This window comes from Coffea eugenioides, chromosome 5 (assembly GCF_003713205.1).
Source record: "Coffea eugenioides isolate CCC68of chromosome 5, Ceug_1.0, whole genome shotgun sequence".
NCBI lineage: Eukaryota > Viridiplantae > Streptophyta > Magnoliopsida > Gentianales > Rubiaceae > Coffea > Coffea eugenioides.
In genome coordinates this window covers 48,744,671-48,763,678 of record NC_040039.1, presented here as the reverse complement: position 1 = coordinate 48,763,678, position 19,008 = coordinate 48,744,671, and the positions used below count along the sequence as shown (strand labels likewise).

The 19,008-nt window shown below is 36.7% G+C and overlaps 2 protein-coding genes across 4 annotated transcripts; one reads left to right on the top strand and one right to left on the bottom strand.

The window, feature by feature from the left end:
• Positions 1–2,247: 2,247 nt before the first annotated feature.
• LOC113772480 (plant intracellular Ras-group-related LRR protein 6) lies at positions 2,248–9,626 on the bottom strand. 3 transcript variants are annotated; one of them, XM_027317079.1, is made up of 21 exons: positions 9,388–9,622; positions 9,028–9,091; positions 8,790–8,926; positions 8,598–8,684; positions 8,334–8,409; positions 7,982–8,056; positions 7,810–7,879; positions 7,638–7,715; positions 7,453–7,513; positions 7,262–7,340; positions 6,942–7,032; positions 6,169–6,229; positions 6,012–6,079; positions 5,755–5,825; positions 4,665–4,802; positions 4,065–4,169; positions 3,593–3,717; positions 3,405–3,501; positions 3,251–3,325; positions 2,712–2,767; positions 2,248–2,569 (listed from the first exon to the last, which is right to left on the bottom strand). In XM_027317079.1, exons 1-21 carry the CDS (start codon positions 9,450–9,452, stop codon positions 2,494–2,496), a joined length of 1,755 nt encoding a protein of 584 aa, XP_027172880.1. In that variant the 5' UTR covers positions 9,453–9,622; the 3' UTR covers positions 2,248–2,493. The 3 variants fall into 3 exon arrangements, 2 of the variants coding, with proteins under 2 accessions (XP_027172880.1, XP_027172881.1); XM_027317080.1 differs by lacking the exons at positions 8,598–8,684; positions 8,790–8,926 and having other exon boundaries at positions 9,388–9,621; XR_003468550.1 differs by lacking the exons at positions 2,248–2,569; positions 2,712–2,767 and having other exon boundaries at positions 3,405–3,491; positions 9,388–9,626.
• Positions 9,627–11,043: 1,417 nt separating this feature from the next.
• Positions 11,044–15,938, top strand: LOC113770296 (nuclear/nucleolar GTPase 2). The gene is made up of 11 exons (XM_027314715.1): positions 11,044–11,454; positions 11,556–11,689; positions 12,225–12,354; positions 12,473–12,630; positions 12,969–13,070; positions 13,174–13,278; positions 13,805–13,933; positions 14,275–14,415; positions 14,735–14,835; positions 15,309–15,366; positions 15,497–15,938. The coding sequence occupies exons 1-11, from the start codon at positions 11,217–11,219 to the stop codon at positions 15,794–15,796; spliced, it is 1,596 nt and encodes a 531-aa protein (XP_027170516.1). The 5' UTR covers positions 11,044–11,216; the 3' UTR covers positions 15,797–15,938.
• The last annotated feature ends 3,070 nt before the right edge of the window (positions 15,939–19,008 follow it).

Sequence of the window (19,008 nt, the reverse complement as noted above, 5' to 3'; positions counted from 1 at the left end):
GGCCCGAAGAGGAGACCGGCGAAGGAGGTGGGTCAACGGGTCACTGGTTCAACCGGTGGGTGAGTGGTTGAACCAGTGGGTCACTACATATATTTAAATATTATATTTTATAAATTTTGATATAGGATATATGAGATAAATTGTAATAAATAATGTCATAACAAATATTCATTTAATTTAATTTGCTATAGAATATTTAATTCATATAAGAATCAGCAAAACATAAATTTAATTAGTAATCCACCAAACTTCAAGTGTAGATGTTTATTGTAATTATCTAGGTTATTTACAAATTTTAAATGCAAAAAAATATTTAAAAAACAATATTTGTCTTTAAAATAAATTATGTAATATGTTATTTTTGAAATCTATTTTATAATTTATAGAATATAAGGGTCATAAGTTTTATTAAAAGATTCCAAATACATTTGTTTTGGAGAGTTTAAAAAAATAAAGATGAAATTAACAAAACATTCATATAGCATAAGAATGGCCTTTAATGAACAAGTGGCAAAGTGGCCTGGTGGTGAGCTACGCACAAACAATACTGAAAGTCTGAAGTTCGAATCCAAGCAAAGGCTTGGACAAACATTTTTTCCTCAAACTCGGTCTGCCCACAAAACCGGCCGGGTTTCCGGTTTAATCCGATTGAACCGTCGGTCCGTTGAAAAGTCAACGGTTCATATGCAGAAACGATCCAATTGAAGAACCGGCCCGGTTTAGTGGCCGGTTCGCCGGGTTGACCGGTCGAACCGCCGGGCCGGGCCGGGTTTAATAACTATGATATTACCCAAGTAGCGATAAGACTTGCATGAGAAGTCACACTAGAATGAACGAAGCTCTCAAGGTGTAAGTCAATTTTGATTGAATTACTAAGGTTGTAGGGCCACCGGCCACGCCAATGCATGTCCGCCCCTACTTATTTGTAGTACAGAACTAGGGAGACTTGCTTGTACAAGGCAAAGCTTCCATAACCTTATTCTATATTTTTATTGTGTTTTATAGCACGTAAGTGAATCATGGCAATTCTTATTCTTAGAAAAAAAAAAAATTTAAAACCTACATGTCGTTAAATATGATCTAATGTGAAAGCCTCGTTAAACCATTAGTACTTGAAATTAAACTATCTTAATGTAATTAATATGCCAATATCAAAATCGTGCAAGTAAAATATCTAAATCTGTGAAATATCACATAAGGTAAAACGTCAATTCCACGTACGCTCTCCAAAAAAAATCTTTTTCTCACGTTATCTCTGAATCAATATAACTACACAATTTTTATGTAAAATAAAAATAAAAAGACTATATGCACGATATATATATAATCTCTTTCACTTATGGACGAGACCCAGAATTTGGGGTAAAAAATTTACACTAATTTTTTTGTAGGACGCATTACTCCTTTATTTAACAGGCAAATAGTCATTTCCCTTTTCATTGCAATAGTGAGATATTTCATTTTGCCTCTTTTTTTTTTATAAAATACGTAATTCCTCGATAAACTTTTTCTGAGACCCAAATTTACATTGTTGTTATTCCAAAAGTTTTGGAAACACCTGCATTCCAATAATCAGAACGGACTCCCTTTATTATGATCGTTTCCTTCTTGTATTAGCTTCCTTTCCGGGCGAGTCAAGATGTGCGACGCAGCAGGCACGAATCGAACCCTGGTCAGTGAAGAAACCAGCAACACAAGGCCGTCCTAACTAGTAGCTACGTAAAAGTGTGGGTTACCAATGCAGGTAAGACTTGCATGAGGAAGTCAGAAAATAGAGCACCAGAGGAGGAAGGATTCGTTGGTTTGCTAGCTAAAAAGTGTATATTACCCAAGTAGCGATAAGACTTGCATGAGAAGTCACACTAGAATGAACGAAGCTCTCAAGGTGTAAGTCAATTTTGATTGAATTACTAAGGTTGTAGGGCCACGCCAATGCATGTCCGCCCCTACTTATTTGTAGTACAGAACTAGGCAGACTTGCATTTCATAGATGGCTGTTCAGTGATTTCATAGATTAACTGAAAAGACGATCCCAATCCGTAAGAGGGAGAGCTTGGTTAATATATAATTGACTTTCAACTCTGCATGATTTGCTTCCATCGTCAAGTTTTTGTTTCAAAGTGAATTCCGAGATGATGATGCGGACACTACAACACATGCGGCGACGTAGATGAATATTCATATCAATATCTTAGGTTGCTTGGAAGGGATTGATTGCGCTCTTTCAAGCATCAAAGAAACAAGATATTCAGGACGATCGAGAAACTTTGCTTGGCAAAAGATGGAGTGCAACTCAGACTCGCGACTGGATTTTCTCGCAAGCAAATTATACCATTACCAAATTTGAAAGAAAAAGGGGATAGGCTCGAGTAATTTGTAATATCAAACTTTATAACAACAATTTTTGGAAGTCGCAGGAGCAAATATCTGTTTCCGCCGAGCCCATGCTGGCACAAGAAGTAGCCATAATAGATAGCTACGGGCGCAGAGAAATTAGTCCTCGGCGACTCTTTCCTTTAGGTACTTCAGAATAGCTTTTGTTCCTCGATCCAAAATTGTCCTTCGGATGCTGAAAAAGTGTGTATATAAATCATTGTAGAAGCACTGTTGCTTGCACCAATATTTTTACATTCTGAAGCATGATTCTTGTTTTAAAGTCTTTTAAGAATGAAGTCAACTCAATAAAACAGAGAAATATAGCACTCGCCTACCTTCTTAATGGGTTTCCGTCGAGTTTTAATACCTGTAGGCTGGGTTCAAGCAATCCCTGCAGGACAAAATCGCAAGGATATCATTGCCAGTGACTCGCTATGCTAAATGCAAGCTACAACAACAAATTCTGTACAAATGAATTGAGAATCACAGAAAGATATCCCTGTGTACTGTTGATGATTGAACTTTCAATAAATCATGCAGCATTTTCAATTGCATTGATCTTTTCCAATTACAGAAAGGTTAAATCACCAATATGAAGTTGAAATGTCAGGCCATATAAAATAAATACCGGATGTGTCCATGATTTACACATTCGCAACTAGTAGTAAAAAAGATATGATATGCTCTGCAACTTGAGCAATAAATGAAATTAGAAAAGCTTTCGTCTCACCATCTATGTACATGTGTGTCTCTGTGCTATAGGGGAAAAAGATGAAGCCTTAAAAAACTTCAGAAAGAGTCGCAGTGAATCCACGTGGACATCGTCAACAGACTACTTACGAAGGTTTCAGAACAAAAAGAGCTTTGTACTAACCAGTTCTGGTGGAAGTGCAGAAATGTTATTGTCTGAAAGGTCGAGCTCTGTAAGACTAGTCATATCTTTTACACCCTGCAAGCAAAATACTAGCATTACAGAGATTCAAGCAGAACACTAAAGGCACACTAGTTCTCTATGCCAAAAAAAAAACCTGCGGAATGTGTTGAAGAGAATTTTGGCTCAAATCAAGAGTTCGCAGCTGCTTCAAGCTCATAATCTCTGCTGGGAAGACGGATATCTGCATTCTTCTGTGATTAGATTTGCAATGTGAGCCAAGAACAAAAGTTTTGGACAGGGCTGTCAGATGACAACATAAGCACAAAGTTGCAAAACACAAACCTCAGATAAAGCTCCTGCAACTCTGGCATGCTAGAAAATTCTGGATGTTCTGGCAAACAACCAGCATTGCCACTCAGATCCAGTATATGGAGTTTTGGAGTAGTTTGAAAGGCATTTGGTGCAATCTGTTTACCAAGAAAAAGTGGACTTGGAATGAAATGATAGAGAGAAGTGGCATAGTTTGGGTTGTGATAGTCCATGCATAGAATAAAGCTTGAAAAAAAAATGAAGCTCTGGCCTTACTTATTCAAGAAGGAACTTGCAGATGATAATAAGTCAGAAGGTGAGATACACGTCTTTTGGTGCTAATGAAGATTCTTTTAAATTACACAAATTTCAATATTGTCATCATCAACATACATCTGTCTCGCTCTCTCAACAAGGTCCCAATGTTTGTTAACTGGCAAAAGGAAGGACTTTGTCTAATTCATTTGCAGTGCAAAAAAAAAAGATAGAGATTAAGACTTTTTACCTGTCTAAGAGGATTGTTGTCCAGCTTTAAGCATGAGAATTTCGGAAGGGATCTTAAGATTCCACCAGGCCACTCTTTTATCTTGTTCTTAGATAGAATCAAAGCCTGCATTTTGCACCAGATACACAATTACTATGTGCTCTAATTAATGCATTAGGTGCTCTAATGCTATGAACTGCAATTATGACTAAAACAAGCAGGACTTGATGGATGTTTAGTTTAAACAAATAAGTTGAACGCTAATATGTGAAAAATTATCATACCATTTTAATAAGTATCCATCATTGACCAGGACAAAAAAAAAAGGAAGAAGAAGAACAACAAGCTTTTTCATATACATTCCAAGAAGCACAAGTCTACTAGCCAAAAACAAAACCTTAGCCACCCTGCACGTGCATGGACGATTTTATAGATTTCATATATCATGACTATGTATCCAGACTTGTAAGGTTTGGGCTACAAGGCCCACAACCCGAGTTTCAACAACAATAGGTCTATATAGATGCATGTCCTTGTAGCTTAATGAGGCCACTTTTACTTCTTTGGCTCTATTCAACAGCTCTACAAGAGAGGAAACCAAAAGTAGATGGCAAAACTTACTTCAAGGGAAATGCAAGAGGAAAATTCAACAGGTAGTTCTTCAATTGCATTCTTTGACAAATTAACTTTGATGATGTCACTTGACTTCCATGCTTCTGATGGGACGACATTTAAACCCAGTCCCTCCAAAGAAATTTCCTGAAAAGTTTGGGTAGTAAACAGAAGACATGTTCACTTAACACATAGATCCCATAGATGTCAAAAAAGTGGGTGATCAAAATAGTATAATAGTGTTTATATTGCATTGTGGAGGGTTCAATATCAATTGATTTTTACAATATTTAATATTTTCTGTTAAATAATTTCTCATCACGCAAGCATATCATGATTGATTCATCCAAAGGCATGAGCAAGAGATTTTATAACTCAAAAAGAAATCCAGGTAAACCCTTAGACATTAAGTTGATAACCAGCAAATCCACTTGCAGATCAATAGAACTGAAAGTTCATTTTTAACAGTTTTTAATAAGATTCAACATCATTTTTACTACTGTGGTGTAAATTACGGCTTTTACAACCTAGTATTAGGATAAAATGGCAACAATAGATAGAACATAAAAAGCATCTTTTGAATAAATCTAAAGCATGGCACTGTTCCCCTGAGGAATCAAAAGACTAATTTCAAAGAGCAATTAGATATCTAATGCGATGACTGAGAAACCCAAGGTGGCACCAAATAGTTACAGAAGCGTAGACTTAGATAAGTCTGTGGAGTATGGAGGCGGAAAGCGGTAGATTGAAGCAAAATTAAGAAGATACTGCACCAAAATAATGCAGAACTTGTCTGATCACTAGTTCTGAGTATCAAATGCTTATAATCCGGAAATGCTTCATGAAGGCTCTGTTTATCCTAGCTAAATTTTTTATACCTCAAGAGGCAAAGAACAAGTCAAATTGTGAGCATCAGAATGTGCTTCTGTCTTAGACATTTTACTAAGTCTACCCTCAAAATTTTATAAATGTGACAATTTGTCCCAGTGGAGCAAAGGACCCCAAATCTCTTGCACCAACAATCTAAACATAGGGATCACTAAGGGACAAAATGTGGGCAAACAATCAAATTGGTTTCAGAAACATGAGCTACATTTACCTTCGAAGAAAAAGACATCCGAGCTGCCATAGTAATTACATCCTCTTTTGCTGTTGCAGTAGCTGCAGACCCTGAGCGAAATTTTATCATGTCAATACAAAAAGGTTACAAGGAAAAATTATACTACACGTATATAAACCTCATGCTATTAACTTCGTCATCTGGAATGCTGAACCAAATATTAAGACGAAAGTTAAAGAATCACAATACCCACCAAAAAATAATGGTTCTAAGACAAACATTAGAAATCATACTACCTTCATCAGTTGGAAGTCTACTTCGTAAGAACTTCAATAGGGCAGCAGTAGGTCCATTTACCAATGAGCTGAATAAGGATGAAAAATTAGATTTACAGACACTACAAGAGGAGAAATGTTGACTTACTTCAACTACTAGCAAGGTACTAATTCAAACCTGCGAAGAGTTCGCAGTGGATTACCATTCAGTAAAAGTTTCCGTAAAGTAGTCATCAAACCTAAATAACAACATTCTAGAATATATTAGATATAATGTGAAGGAAAAGCAATCGTTGTTATGAACAATACATTAAGTATAAGAATCAAAATAAGCACAAAGTAAAAAAAACTTAAATAACAAAAAGAGACTTAAGAGTAGAGTCATATTCTGGTATCTACCTTACTTCTCAAAGTAGTTATCTTCACTTAAGCCAATTAAAAGTTTTGCTTTAAGTTGTACTAACTACCCTAAATGATCAAGACATTTCAAGGAAGGAAGTTTGCATCTAGTTTGAGCCCCTTGGGTGTACAAGATGATCAAGAAGTTTGCTCTCATTACAACAAACAAGAAGCTACCACAAGCAACAAATGGAACGCAGCTCCTGCTACGGTGATAAATCCCAATGAATTGCATTAGAAGAAAAGTGAATTCACCATGACCAGAGTATGTCTTTGCTACATGTTCAAGTGCATATACATGCATACCATATAAAAGCGCACAGAATGCATCACTTAATGGTAACGTGCCATTCAAATATTTTGCTCAATAACCTATGTGGCAATGCACCCAAAAACTGTTCATTACTTATGGGAAGAATCCACATTAATTCTTTTGAGAACTAAAATACAATCAGGTGAGGGATTTATAAAATTGAGCTTCCTTGTAAAAATGCTTTCTAAGTTGAACAATAAGCCTGATCGGATACATTAAAAAGAGAATGCTGACCTTACCAATCTCAGGAGGCAAACCAGACAATGAATTATTTGATAGATCTAGAAACGAAAGCTGCAACGTGCAAGCCTCCACCGGATACTCCTTCAACTGCATGCAAATTGAAGTAAATAAATGACCTTTCAAAAGCATTGGATGGAAAGAATTGATCTTTGGCTTTGGAAAGAAAATATGGATACAATGAAATACAAAACAATCTCACGTCATGTCAAAAAGGATATATCCAGGTAGCTTCTTATCACTCAAAAGTTAGAACAAATTTGTAAATCTGTAAGTTTTCATGGCGAGCTTGAACAGCTCACCAGGCTCATATACCCACCTTATTTGAATGGAGATCAAATGTCCCTAATTTGGTGAGGGCCCCTATCTCAGCTGGCAATGAAGAGAGATCATTGTTCCTGTTAATTAAAACACTTAAAGCATGGTCAACACTGAAACAAAAAATTGCTCAACAACTACGAAATTTCAATAATGTGCAAAAGATTAATGAAACAATGATCGAGAAAGGACCCCATATAGAACTCCAATAATGACAAGCAACCGTTTATTGATGATGGGATTGATGAAATTCCTGTACAAAATCATATGGATAGGCTGCTGTTAAATACAAATGTTACGGAAATTAGTACTAAAAATTCTGCAACGAATTCTAAGTGGCTAAATTGAGACATGATGGTTGAACTCATCGCACTCACTGTTCTGATGGAGGTCAAGGCGAATCAAGCGCGAAAGACTTCCAATATTGTCTGGCATGGCACTCAACATATTTTTTGCTGTAAATGGTAAAAAGTTAATGAAGTGAATTCAAATTTATCGAGTATCCATGTTAAATAGCAAACTCCTTGAGAAAAGGCATTGAACATTTACATGCATTGATCTCAGTAAGCATTGTGCATGATGCAATCATCTCCTTTGGTAGCATTATTAGCTTATTTCCCTGCAGAAATGATGAATGCGATGATTAAAGCCCACAAAAAGGTCCAAAATAAAGTTTTAAAAGCTGTTATAAAGTATTAAACAGTATCTCAACATTGAATACCTCTACTTCAAACTTTATTAATTTCCAACAATTTGCTAATTCGTCAGGCAAACTGGAAATGCTGTTGTTTGATGCCTGAGGAAAATTTCAATTGAATCATTCTTATAGAGCAAAGCTACAAGTTAGTATTTACATTTTGTAGGAGCTAGCATAATATTCTCCCTTTGCCCAGCTTGCGTCAAGGTGCTTACATGATTACATCGCTAACATATGATTGAGAGAACATCACATCCTCAGGACAAGATTAAAGTACTTGAAATTCACAAGCTTCAGCCATCAGTTTCCAAGCCATGCTATGTGATGTAAAGCTGTTGCATTTTTAATACATAATGTAGATACTGTAAGGCTCTACCTTAAGTTCTGATAGAGCTACACATTGTCCAAGGGAACTCGGAAGATCCTTTAGCCGGTTATTCGAACAATCAAACCTGAGCGCAAGATGCAGAATGAGAGCATTTCAAAGCACAAAACTGAAGTTAATATTAGTAGGTTTATTAGGAAAAACAAAAAATTTTCTGGATGCCAACTAAAATGTGGAATTTGCAAGCAGGTTAATTCCCTCATCAACATTCCAAGTGTTCAACGTTAACAATAGGAAAATGCGAAAGAAGCCTACTTGACCAAAGCTGCTGCCGACCCAATTTCTTCTGGAATATTTTCTATCAAATTAAATGATACATCCAAAGATTTCAAAATGTGCAACCTGTTAAATAAAGTAGAGGTAATGAAGCATTGCTCAAACCTTTCATCCATAGCCAAAAAAAGAATACCGAAGAGTCTGACTAGTTCAAGGGATCATATAACATACTCTCCAATAGATGCTGGAAGACTGGTAAGCTTATTGTGGGTGACATTCAGCACAGACAACAAAGGCAAATTTCTAAGTTCTTCTTTCAACAATTCGATTTCATTATGAGCCAAAATCAACTTCTGTAGCTCTACAGCCTAAAAAGGCAATTATCATACAGCAACTTTATGTTTCCAATTAACCATTAATAACTCAAAGAAATGATTCAGAATAGCAACAAAATAGCAATGGACCATACCTCCCACCACTTTTCTCCCTCGCCAATCGCATCCAAGCTTTTGTACACCTCATTGGGCACCTCCCTGCCACAAAATTCAAATTTTTAAGAAAATCAAAGCTCCAAAGCTTTTTCTCTGCACTTTCAGACAACCATGATATGCCACAAGAACCAAAAGCCAACTACAAAGCTTGCAGCTTGATGGACAAAACAAACAAAAAGATTTTTCTCAATGAAAAGCCTCTCAGCCACAAACTATCGAGTTTATTTAGCTGGATAAAAAGGGTATTAAAATGAAAGAAAAAAACAAACTGGACAACAATAATTCTTGGAACAAGAAATGTGAAGAAATATCTCATAAAAATGGCAATGGTAACAGACCTGAGAGAACGGTTGGAAAGGTTGAGAGAACCTGAAATTCTTGCATCTTTAAGAACTCGATCCATGTGTGCAAGGAAGTTTGATGGAGAATCAGATAGAACTTTGATTGTTTGTGCTGTTTTCCCTCAGCTGGGAGATCTCAGTTTGAACTTCCAATGTGAAACACCAACCTGCAGAGGGCCGAGTGACGTTAACGCTCCATCAACTTCCTCCAACTTAGCCCAATTACCTTCTTCCACGTCTCGTGCTTTTTGGAAAGTTTTCTTAAGCTAATCCTCTTTGGCAGATAATATGGTGCTCCGATAATTTCCCACAAAAAGGTTTTGATTTTTAAGAAAGAGTTAAAAATGACCCAAAATGTACTAACATTTTAAGACTCAAAAAGTTGTTTTATCACACCGAGGGAATAACAATAAAGTACCATAAAGGGTAATTACTACACAATCTTCAAAGAACATAATAGTACAATTAATCTAAATGATAAAATTTAAGGAAATAATTTTTTTCTTAACTTCTTGGTGAGAATAGACAGAAAATTACCAACAAAAAGAAAAAAAAAAAAAAAAAAAAAAATTTTTTTCTTAACTTCTTGGTGAGAATAGACAGAAAATTACCCAAAAAAAAAAAAAAAAAAAAAAAAAAGCATCTCCCCTGCTTTTCTCATAGAGGGAAAAAAAAGTTGTTCAATACCTCATTCTTTAAGTTGATAAGAAAGATTAAGGACATTACCCCAAAAAAATGTACGAACAAATCTTTGCAATCTATAACAAGGATTCATAAAACTAAACCAAGAGATAAATGTTCCACTACTATTTTTATTTGGCTTTGCATGAGCCAAGGCTTTAAGCTTAAAGATTAAAGTTACTACTAAGGTAACGAGGAATGGCAATTGACACTACTGGCATCTACCCCGGGGTTACTGGGGTGTGGGATGGCGTGGGACGGGGGATAAAATACTCCCTCGTTAAAAAACGGGACGGAAGATATATATATATATATATATATATATATATTAAATAATATTAAATAAAATAATATATATATTAATTATATACATAACATATTTAATAATATTAGTTATAAATATTAAATTATACATATGTAATATAATTAATTATATATTTATATTAATACAAATTATTAATTAGTTATATTAATATATTTATATTAAATTACTAATTACAATTTTAACTAATATAGGTTCTGTTTGGATTAGTTATTTTTGGGGGTGTTTTTGAAAAATTTTACTGTAACAAGTTTTTAGAATATATTTTGAAATATTTTTAGAAAATATTTTAAAATATTTAAAAGTAGTAGAGTTTTTAAAATATTTTTTAAATATTAAAAAAATTTAGACTACTTTTTTAGAGTATCTTTTATAGTACTTTTATTATATACTTTTTACTAATTATATATTTATATTAAATTACTAATTATATATTTTTATTAATTATAAACCTATAAACCTCCGCCCACCCGGGTACCCTCGGGAATGGGGGGCCGGGAGCGGGGGCACTGTTTAGGCCTAAAAGTAACTGCCTAGTACAATATTCTAGAGGATGAATTGCAAACAGATGAGAGTTCAGGGGTACATATTGCAATTAAAAGTATAAATAACAGGAAATAGTGACCGTTTATCTCTCTTCAAAACCCTAGGTGAGGTCACCTCTGCAAAGACGGTTGTACCTCACCGCCTTCTCTGCCGCTTCTCCGATAGTACCACCACATCTTCTCCGCTTTGCAAATTTTTCTCGAGTTTTACTGGGGTAGAACCTGCACCGGAGCTGAACATCAGAAGTAGTTGAATTCCCATTTGCCAATTTTGTTGGATGGCGAAGAAGAAGGAGAAGTCTGTCAACGTTTCCGGAAAGCCGAAACACTCTCTGGACGTTAACCGAGATGGGAGTAGTAGTAAGACCAAAGGAGGCCGCAGCTCCGCCACTGTTCGGCGGCTCAAGATGTATAATTCGCGGCCGAAGCGCGACAAGAAGGGACAAATTGTAAAGCATGATTTGCAGTCCAAAGAGTTGCCGTCAACTCGAATTCAACCTGATCGCCGATGGTTCGGTAGGTCGCATGGATATAATCATTGGAATAATTTTGATAACTTCCAGCTGGCCTCTGGGCGGAAAAATGTTACTTTGTTTGTCAAATAATTCATTTGACAGGGAATACTAGGGTTGTGAATCAGAAAGAGCTGGAGTTTTTCAGGGAGGAGCTGCAGAGTCGGCTTTCGAGTAATTACAATGTTATTTTGAAGGAGAGAAAGCTGCCTTTGTCGCTTTTAAATGATCATCAGAAGGTAAAAAGTTTCTTTTTCAGTTGATATGGAAATGCAGTGGTACATTTTGATTCTCTAATTTGTTGTCTTTTGTTTATGCTATTCATCTCTTTTATTGCCTAGTCGGTGCCTGTAGTCACTAGTTTTTTAATTTAGCTTTGGAATACTACATCAAGTAAGACTCTTTTGATTCAATTCCTCATGAGGATAGACACCTCCCAGTCTCTCGTTCAGTCATAGTTAAAAAAGGGAATTAGCATCGAAAGTTGGCTGTTGTTTCAAAATAGTAAAAGAGTAGAACTTAGTAGTAAAAGCCAACTCAACTCTGATCTTGGGGTTTGGTTTGCTTCAGCAGTCTCAAATGGAAGATTCTGAATGGAATGCTTATAAGTTTGCTATGAATTTTGCATGTGTTTAGAAGTTATTAACGTTTGAACCTTCAACAGCATTTTGAATGTAATTTTTCCTGGTGTCATGCCTCATTGTTTATGTTCGTTTTGCTGATATTGCCTGCTTCTGTCTGTCTCTCTCTCTCTCTCTCTAATTGCATGTAAAGCAAGCTCGAGTGCATCTTCTAGACACAGAGCCTTTTGCCGATGTGTTTGGACCAAAGGGAAAGAGGAAACGTCCCAAGCTAATGGCAGCAGATTATGAGTCGCTAGTGAAGAAGGCTGATGGTTCTCAAGGTAAACAAAGTTAATTTCTTTTGCTAATTGTCGGACTATTAGGATCTGCGCACTTTGTAGCATTATCTTGTGTTTAATATGTTTATAGTTGTAATGGCTTCATATCTGGATTGCTCAGATGCCTTTGAAGAGAAACATAGTACTAGCACTTGTGTGGAAGAAAATGAAGATGGAGTCAAGGACCTTGTACGGCATACCATGTTTGAGAAAGGTCAAAGTAAGAGAATATGGGGTGAACTCTACAAAGTCATAGACTCTTCAGATGTTGTTGTTCAGGTTGGCATTGCTGTCACTATTTACCTTGTGTTGGGAAAGGGGAACAGACACTGCTTCCTTTTTTTTGGGGCCTTGGTACATGCATGCAATGCTAGTCCATCCTGTTTAATAGATTTTAGCAGTTAATTTTTTGTCAATTAACTAATCAGGGGCAGAAAAAGGAATGCAGTTGATTGGACATAGTATTACTGTTATGTTGGTTGCTTGTTACAAAAAGTTAGATGTCATAATTCTCTGCAGACCCAGTATCTCTTCTTTTTTCCTCCTTCCTTGCTCTCATTTGGAGGGTCCAGTACTTGTTAAAGAGTTTAGGACATGACTAATTTCTTTATTGCCAGGTTTTAGATGCTAGAGATCCACAAGGTACAAGATGTCATCATCTGGAGAAGCACTTGAAAGAACACTGCATGCATAAACATATGGTTCTTTTGCTGAATAAGGTTTTTGATTCCTTTGGATTTTGTAATTCTGCTTTAGATGCATCTTTTGCTTGCTTCTTTAGCTTTTGCACACCAGAGATTAAAATGTGCTCACTTTTTCCAGTGTGATTTAGTTCCTACCTGGGTAACTAAAGGATGGCTTAGAGTATTGTCCAAGGAATATCCATCTTTGGCATTCCATGCGAGCATCAACAAGTCCTTTGGCAAGGTATGCACTGTCCTTTCGAACTTCAACCTTCTGAACACAGAAGACTTGCTTTCCAAGAGGGAAAACTGATGTCCTTTTATGCAAATAGCGTTCATCCTTGATGCCAAGACCATAGAGGAAAAATGTACTTGTTAGAACCCCTAGATGCTATACAAGAGTATTCAGACTTCACTGTTTGGGAAGAGCCGAACCCTGGAACTTCCTAGAGCCAATACAGCAAAGATCTGACATGGATTGGACAATTTTGAGTCATATTGGGAACTTGAAATAAGGGGCTTACCTGGACCTCCTATATTCCATTGTGAATTGTCTGACTTCACTGTTTAGGTTTTTTATGGCATATTATGGCCAAAAAACTGTTACCAACTGCTTGGGGAGAAAGAGGGTATTTTTTTTGGGGGGGGGGGGGGGAGCTATGACAAAGGAAGGCCATTACATTGATTCAACCAGATTGAATATTCTCATACTCATTTATTTATGTTCTTACCACAAGAGTTTAATCACAACTCCTGTTCATTTGGTTTAGGGTTCACTTCTATCAGTATTGAGACAATTTTCTCGACTAAAGAGTGACAAGCAAGCAATATCCGTGGGGTTTGTTGGTTACCCTAATGTTGGAAAGTCATCAGTTATCAATACACTGCGTACCAAGAATGTAAGATCTTTTTCTATTGTTGCATATATTTTCCCAAATAAATGCAAGTTATTACGTTCAGACTGGTTTAAGATGAAATATGGAAGTTAGCTGGTAGCTTGTATGTTCTAGTCCCCACGATATATATCCTTTCTTTAATGGATCTGCTGTCCTGTTAAAAGTTCATGGCTACTCAATTTGTGAGGATTGGTTGAAGCTCTCTCTTGTTGCTAGAAGTTGCATATATTTCCTTTTCCTAGCTAAGAGCATATGATGGATTCCCGCAAAGCATAGAATTGTGTGATTGTATGGTTCAGATATGAAGTGTCTGAATTAGCTGATCTGTTATTTCATTATTATAGGTTTGCAAGGTTGCTCCTATTCCTGGAGAGACCAAAGTCTGGCAATATATTACACTCACAAAGAGGATCTTCTTGATTGACTGCCCTGGAGTTGTCTACCAGAACAATGATTCTGAAACAGATATTGTCTTGAAGGGTGTGGTATGCATCTCATTTCCTTTTCCTGGGAGTAATACTTGGCTGTTTTGTATGTCTGTAGTTTTGAATATGTGATCATGTATTGGCTGGCATGTATATAGCTAAAATATCATTTAAGAATCTCTGATCTTCATTTTTTTCCAAAGAGTTCAGGAACATATGTGTTTTTATATTTCTTCCTTAAACCGCTGTACTTTTTGTCTGTTCCTCCATCCCTTTGTTCGGTTAGCTTCTTGTTTCTTTCAATTTGCTATGACATCAACCTCATCTTTCTACTGTCAATAGCTTTTTAAATTGCTGACATATTAAACCTTTTCTGCAGGTTCGTGTAACAAATTTGGAGGATGCTGCTGAGCACATAGGTGAAGTTCTGAATCGTGTAAAGAAGGTGCACCTTGAGAGAGCATACAAAATAAAAGATTGGTATGTTCTCTGCATGGAGTATTGGACATGTGTCATTCTTCCTCTTCCAACCCCATTTGGTGCTGTAAAAGCAAATGATGAAAACATGGTTACATGCTCTGTCTTTCTATGTTAGTGTTTTTATCTCACTTTACCGGTTTTAGTGTGGCACCGTTCCCATTATGTTTTTGTTCAACTCAAATGGAGCCAATTCTTTGTTCTTTGATTCAATTATGGAACTTTCAAACGAATTCACATAACATCCTTCCCTGTGGGGCTTACTGTGAACTACACTATTGAAGTCCTGAAGTGTCTAGCATTTGCATGTTTCTTCATGCAGACACCTCGTGTGTTTTAAATGACGAGCATGAAAGACTGTTATTAAGTTTTACTTCTCAATTACTTTTTGTGATCAGTGTTGTGTTCTTCTACACTTGGGACACGGTTATACAACTGACTTGAGCCAATCTTGACGAATTGCTTTTGGTGTTCAGGGAAGATGAAAATGACTTCCTTGTTCAACTCTGCAAGGCTAGTGGCAAACTTTTAAGGGTAAGTACGTATTTGGAGTCAGATGGGCAGTATTTCTATTTCGTATAGTGTAATCAGAACGGAACCACAATGCTTGCAATGTAGTGTATCCGCACATGCTGGATTTGAGACTTGATATACCTATCTGCAGGGAGGTGAACCTGACTTGATGACAGCTGCAAAGATGGTACTTCATGATTGGCAGAGAGGTAAAATTCCATTTTTCGTTCCACCCCCAAAGGAAGAGAATGATTCATCTGAAGGACCAAATGAATCTGGTTTGGAGAATGACAAGGCAGTGAATGATGATGAAGTATCAGCTGCCAGGAAGGCTATTGCTGATGTGATTTCGTCCCAGCAGTTGAAAGATGTCCCAGTCCAAGAGGGCCTCTTCACTGAGAATGAGTTGAAGGGTAATGATATTGAGCAGCTTCCAGTCACAGGGTCATGATGTGGTTTTGATCCTACTTACATGTAGCTGAGTACATTTGGCAGATAGTTTTGACTTCTGGTTCTTAGCAACCAATTTCTAGGATTCACCCGTTTTGTTATGTAATGTTGTTCCGCTTAGTTCAATTTATGCTTCTTCGAAATTTTGCGTTTGTCTAGCCCAGGTTGGTTGCTCAGACGAAGCACCTCGGGCTTGAATACAAGAATCCTCAGGAGGCGACCAATTAGTTCGAGTCAAATTAGATATTAAACTCAAATGTTGGTCATTGTTTAATCATGAATAGTGCAAGAATATCATTTCTCAGTACGTACGTACTCTTTGTAGACATGATATGCTATCAGCCTATCATTCGTGATGTTATGGTGTGGTTTCATATGAACTTGTCATTCACAGCGCTAAAAAACTGAAATTTTGAAGAGAGTTTAATGGCGGACAAGCTGCGTTTAAGACATTTAACCAGCCACATGCAAACCATGGAGCCTTGAGTAGAACATTTTCTTCTGTTGTTGGACTGGATGCAGTTAGACGTCTGTGGACAAAGATTCAGGCCTAATGTTAGTGTGTGCCAAACTCCAGTCACTATCAGCAGCTAAGGAAAAGGCTCTCCAGTAGGTCACTGAGAGAGCACTAAAATCTCTGGTGGGTGTTTGCCATTGGAGAATGTAGATAAGGTAATACTAACATTAGCTCCATGTGCATTTATTATATGCTTATTAGCAACCGGACAGGTCTCGTAGCAGAGACAATAGCATCTGATCAATACAACGAACCAAAATCTGTTTGGGATTTAGAATTGTCATTGGGCATTCTAGGCATAAAGGTAGAGCAGATTTGATACTATAACCTCCAAATGACGCCCTCTTATGGGACCTACTGCCCTCATAATAAGATATTAAAGTTAGCTTTCTATAAATACTACTAAGCATCCGTAAAGTACATGTCTTTTAATCCATTGAGGCTTGTAGTTCTTGAAGTATGCAAAGTACATTTGTATAAATCAGCATATATATATATATATATATATATATATGTATACTTGCGACAGATTTCAGTCAGCTTCTTGAATCGGTTCAAACTAAACAAGAACGACTGATTGTTTATCCAATCAGCCTGTGTTAGACATTCTCTGATTACATTTTTTTTTTTTGGGTCCCCTTTTTGAGTTATTAAAAATGGTCTGCAGGTTTAATTAACACAAGTTTCAAAATCACTCGGAAAACAACAAGAATCATCCCAAGAAGGAGAAAAACCGGATGGCCAAGTGGTACGATCGATATTGCATGCTATTTGTTAGTGATTATTTTGCTTTTTGTCGAATCATCAATGGTACGCATGCCATGTATTCTAAGCTCCTGGCTTGCTCTTATTCCTCGTTAGTACAGCTCGAACGACATTTGGCATGATGGAGATTAAAGATTCCTAAGAGGTCACTTTCCTTGATTAATTTTCGGACTCCTGTGGGAAAAAAGAAAAAGAAAATAATAATGCTCCTGTCATTCTCATTGAAGATCTATCTGAAACCCAAAATTGCTGTCCAGGGTAAATATCAGCTGGCTTCGGCAGCTGTCATTGAGGTACTACATTCTTGAAGTCAAAAAGTAGGTTTACCATTGCTACAAAAACTGGCAATTAGAACCGCCAAACTTCTACCTGGTACTCAGCATTTGTCGTCCTTCCTGGAAAAGAGCTTACAGGGTCATTTTCCAACTTCAAGAACAAGACACATGGATCGCTCAGCCTCCCTAGCTGCTGGCTAGCTAATTAAATTTGGGTACTTGATTCAACTTGTCTTTGTCTAGTCTGAGTGGCCTTTTCCTGCATAAGATGAATAGACTCTTTTTTTTTTTTTTTGAGGGCAGCGGGGGAAGGAAGGGGGGGTCGGGTTCAAGAGGAGACCGTCACTCTTGCGTAAAGAAGGGGAAAATGAGAGGGCTCGAATCAAAAACTTTAAAGCCATTTGATTAAAATTCTTAATCACTAACTAAATTGGGTCGTTTCCAGATCAATAGAATGAATTAATATGGTATTCTATTTTGCCAATAGCCAATACTTCAAGAAGATGAGATACCATGATAAAACAGCATGATTATGACTTGATAAATCTTATTAATTAGCGAGATGCATGTTGATTGCCAGCGAGAAACACGGATGATAATGGGAAAAAGGGGGTTTCTAATCTTCCTGGAAACCTTGTACTTGGATCAGTGAGTCTTCTTATCAAGTGGGACGACTTTGCTGGCTTCTATTTGTGTATTCGTATTAGTCGAATTCAGACCAATAAGCTGCCTGACCATTCGCAGATCTGTTGGGAAACACCTCTGATTCTGAACTTGTGTGTTATTATCATACTCCCACTAAATGAAATTTGAATTGGTCTTCTCCTCGTTTATGTGGATTCACGTTCCACCATTCATGCACAGCATCTAGTACGTGGGCATGCAAGTTTTTTTAAGAAATCTATCGTCTCATCAAATTTTATATACGTCTTAAGTAGAATATTTGCCGCACGAATTTGCAAATTTCCCTGACACTCTCACTTTTCTTTTTTTTTTTTCGCCGCTCCAGTTTCTAATATATACCTACTTCTACTCTATACTAGGGGGAGGAGTGGACTCAAATGGGACAAAAAAGAATTCGGAAGGAACTGAACCACTATCGGATCAGACGAGTACTTCTGCACCTGCTAGTGAAACTTCTAATAAATCCTGTAAATAAATGCAAGTCAAGAGATTTGATCCCTTAAAACTCTCCATCAACTACTCCAAAGATAGCTGATTTGGTCAGTATACTACTTGAGGGAACTACATGGGATTCTTCGACAAATATTTGAAAATTTCCCAATCATTAAATGAAAAATAAGATCAATTTCAAATTCTTGGGAATCGTAACCGAATTGAAACTTAGTACGTGTCAAATTAATCCCATTAACTCAATCTTTGATCCAAGATAAATTCCACTACAGTATGTATATAGATTAGTTTGTCCTTCTTTGGTCAAAATAGTAACTAGACTCACCCACATTCAACCTTAGGGTTTCTTGTTCAGGGCTTTCAGGCTATTAGCGTGCCCGCTAAAATCTAGTTTACAAATTTTGGAAACATGATCATTATAAGCTAATGACTGAATGTTGGACAAAAGAGTATTCAACATGTTTTAGAAAAAGCACCTACATTATTTATTTGGTACACTTTAACAAATCTCCACTCTTTTAT

Excerpts from the sequence above, each read along its gene's own strand:
- LOC113772480 (XM_027317079.1), bottom strand. The coding sequence starts at position 9,452 with ATGGATCGAGTTCTTAAAGATGCAAGAATTTCAGGTTCTCTCAACCTT. Across the intron at positions 7,341-7,452 it reads TTATTGGAGTTCTATATGGG|GAACAATGATCTCTCTTCAT; the intron begins GTCCTTTCTCGA and ends TTTAATTAACAG. Across the intron at positions 2,768-3,250 it reads CTGCACTTCCACCAGAACTG|GGATTGCTTGAACCCAGCCT; the intron begins GTTAGTACAAAG and ends TTTGTCCTGCAG.
- LOC113770296 (XM_027314715.1), top strand. The coding sequence starts at position 11,217 with ATGGCGAAGAAGAAGGAGAAGTCTGTCAACGTTTCCGGAAAGCCGAAA. Across the intron at positions 12,355-12,472 it reads GAAGGCTGATGGTTCTCAAG|ATGCCTTTGAAGAGAAACAT; the intron begins GTAAACAAAGTT and ends TGGATTGCTCAG. Across the intron at positions 12,631-12,968 it reads CTTCAGATGTTGTTGTTCAG|GTTTTAGATGCTAGAGATCC; the intron begins GTTGGCATTGCT and ends CTTTATTGCCAG.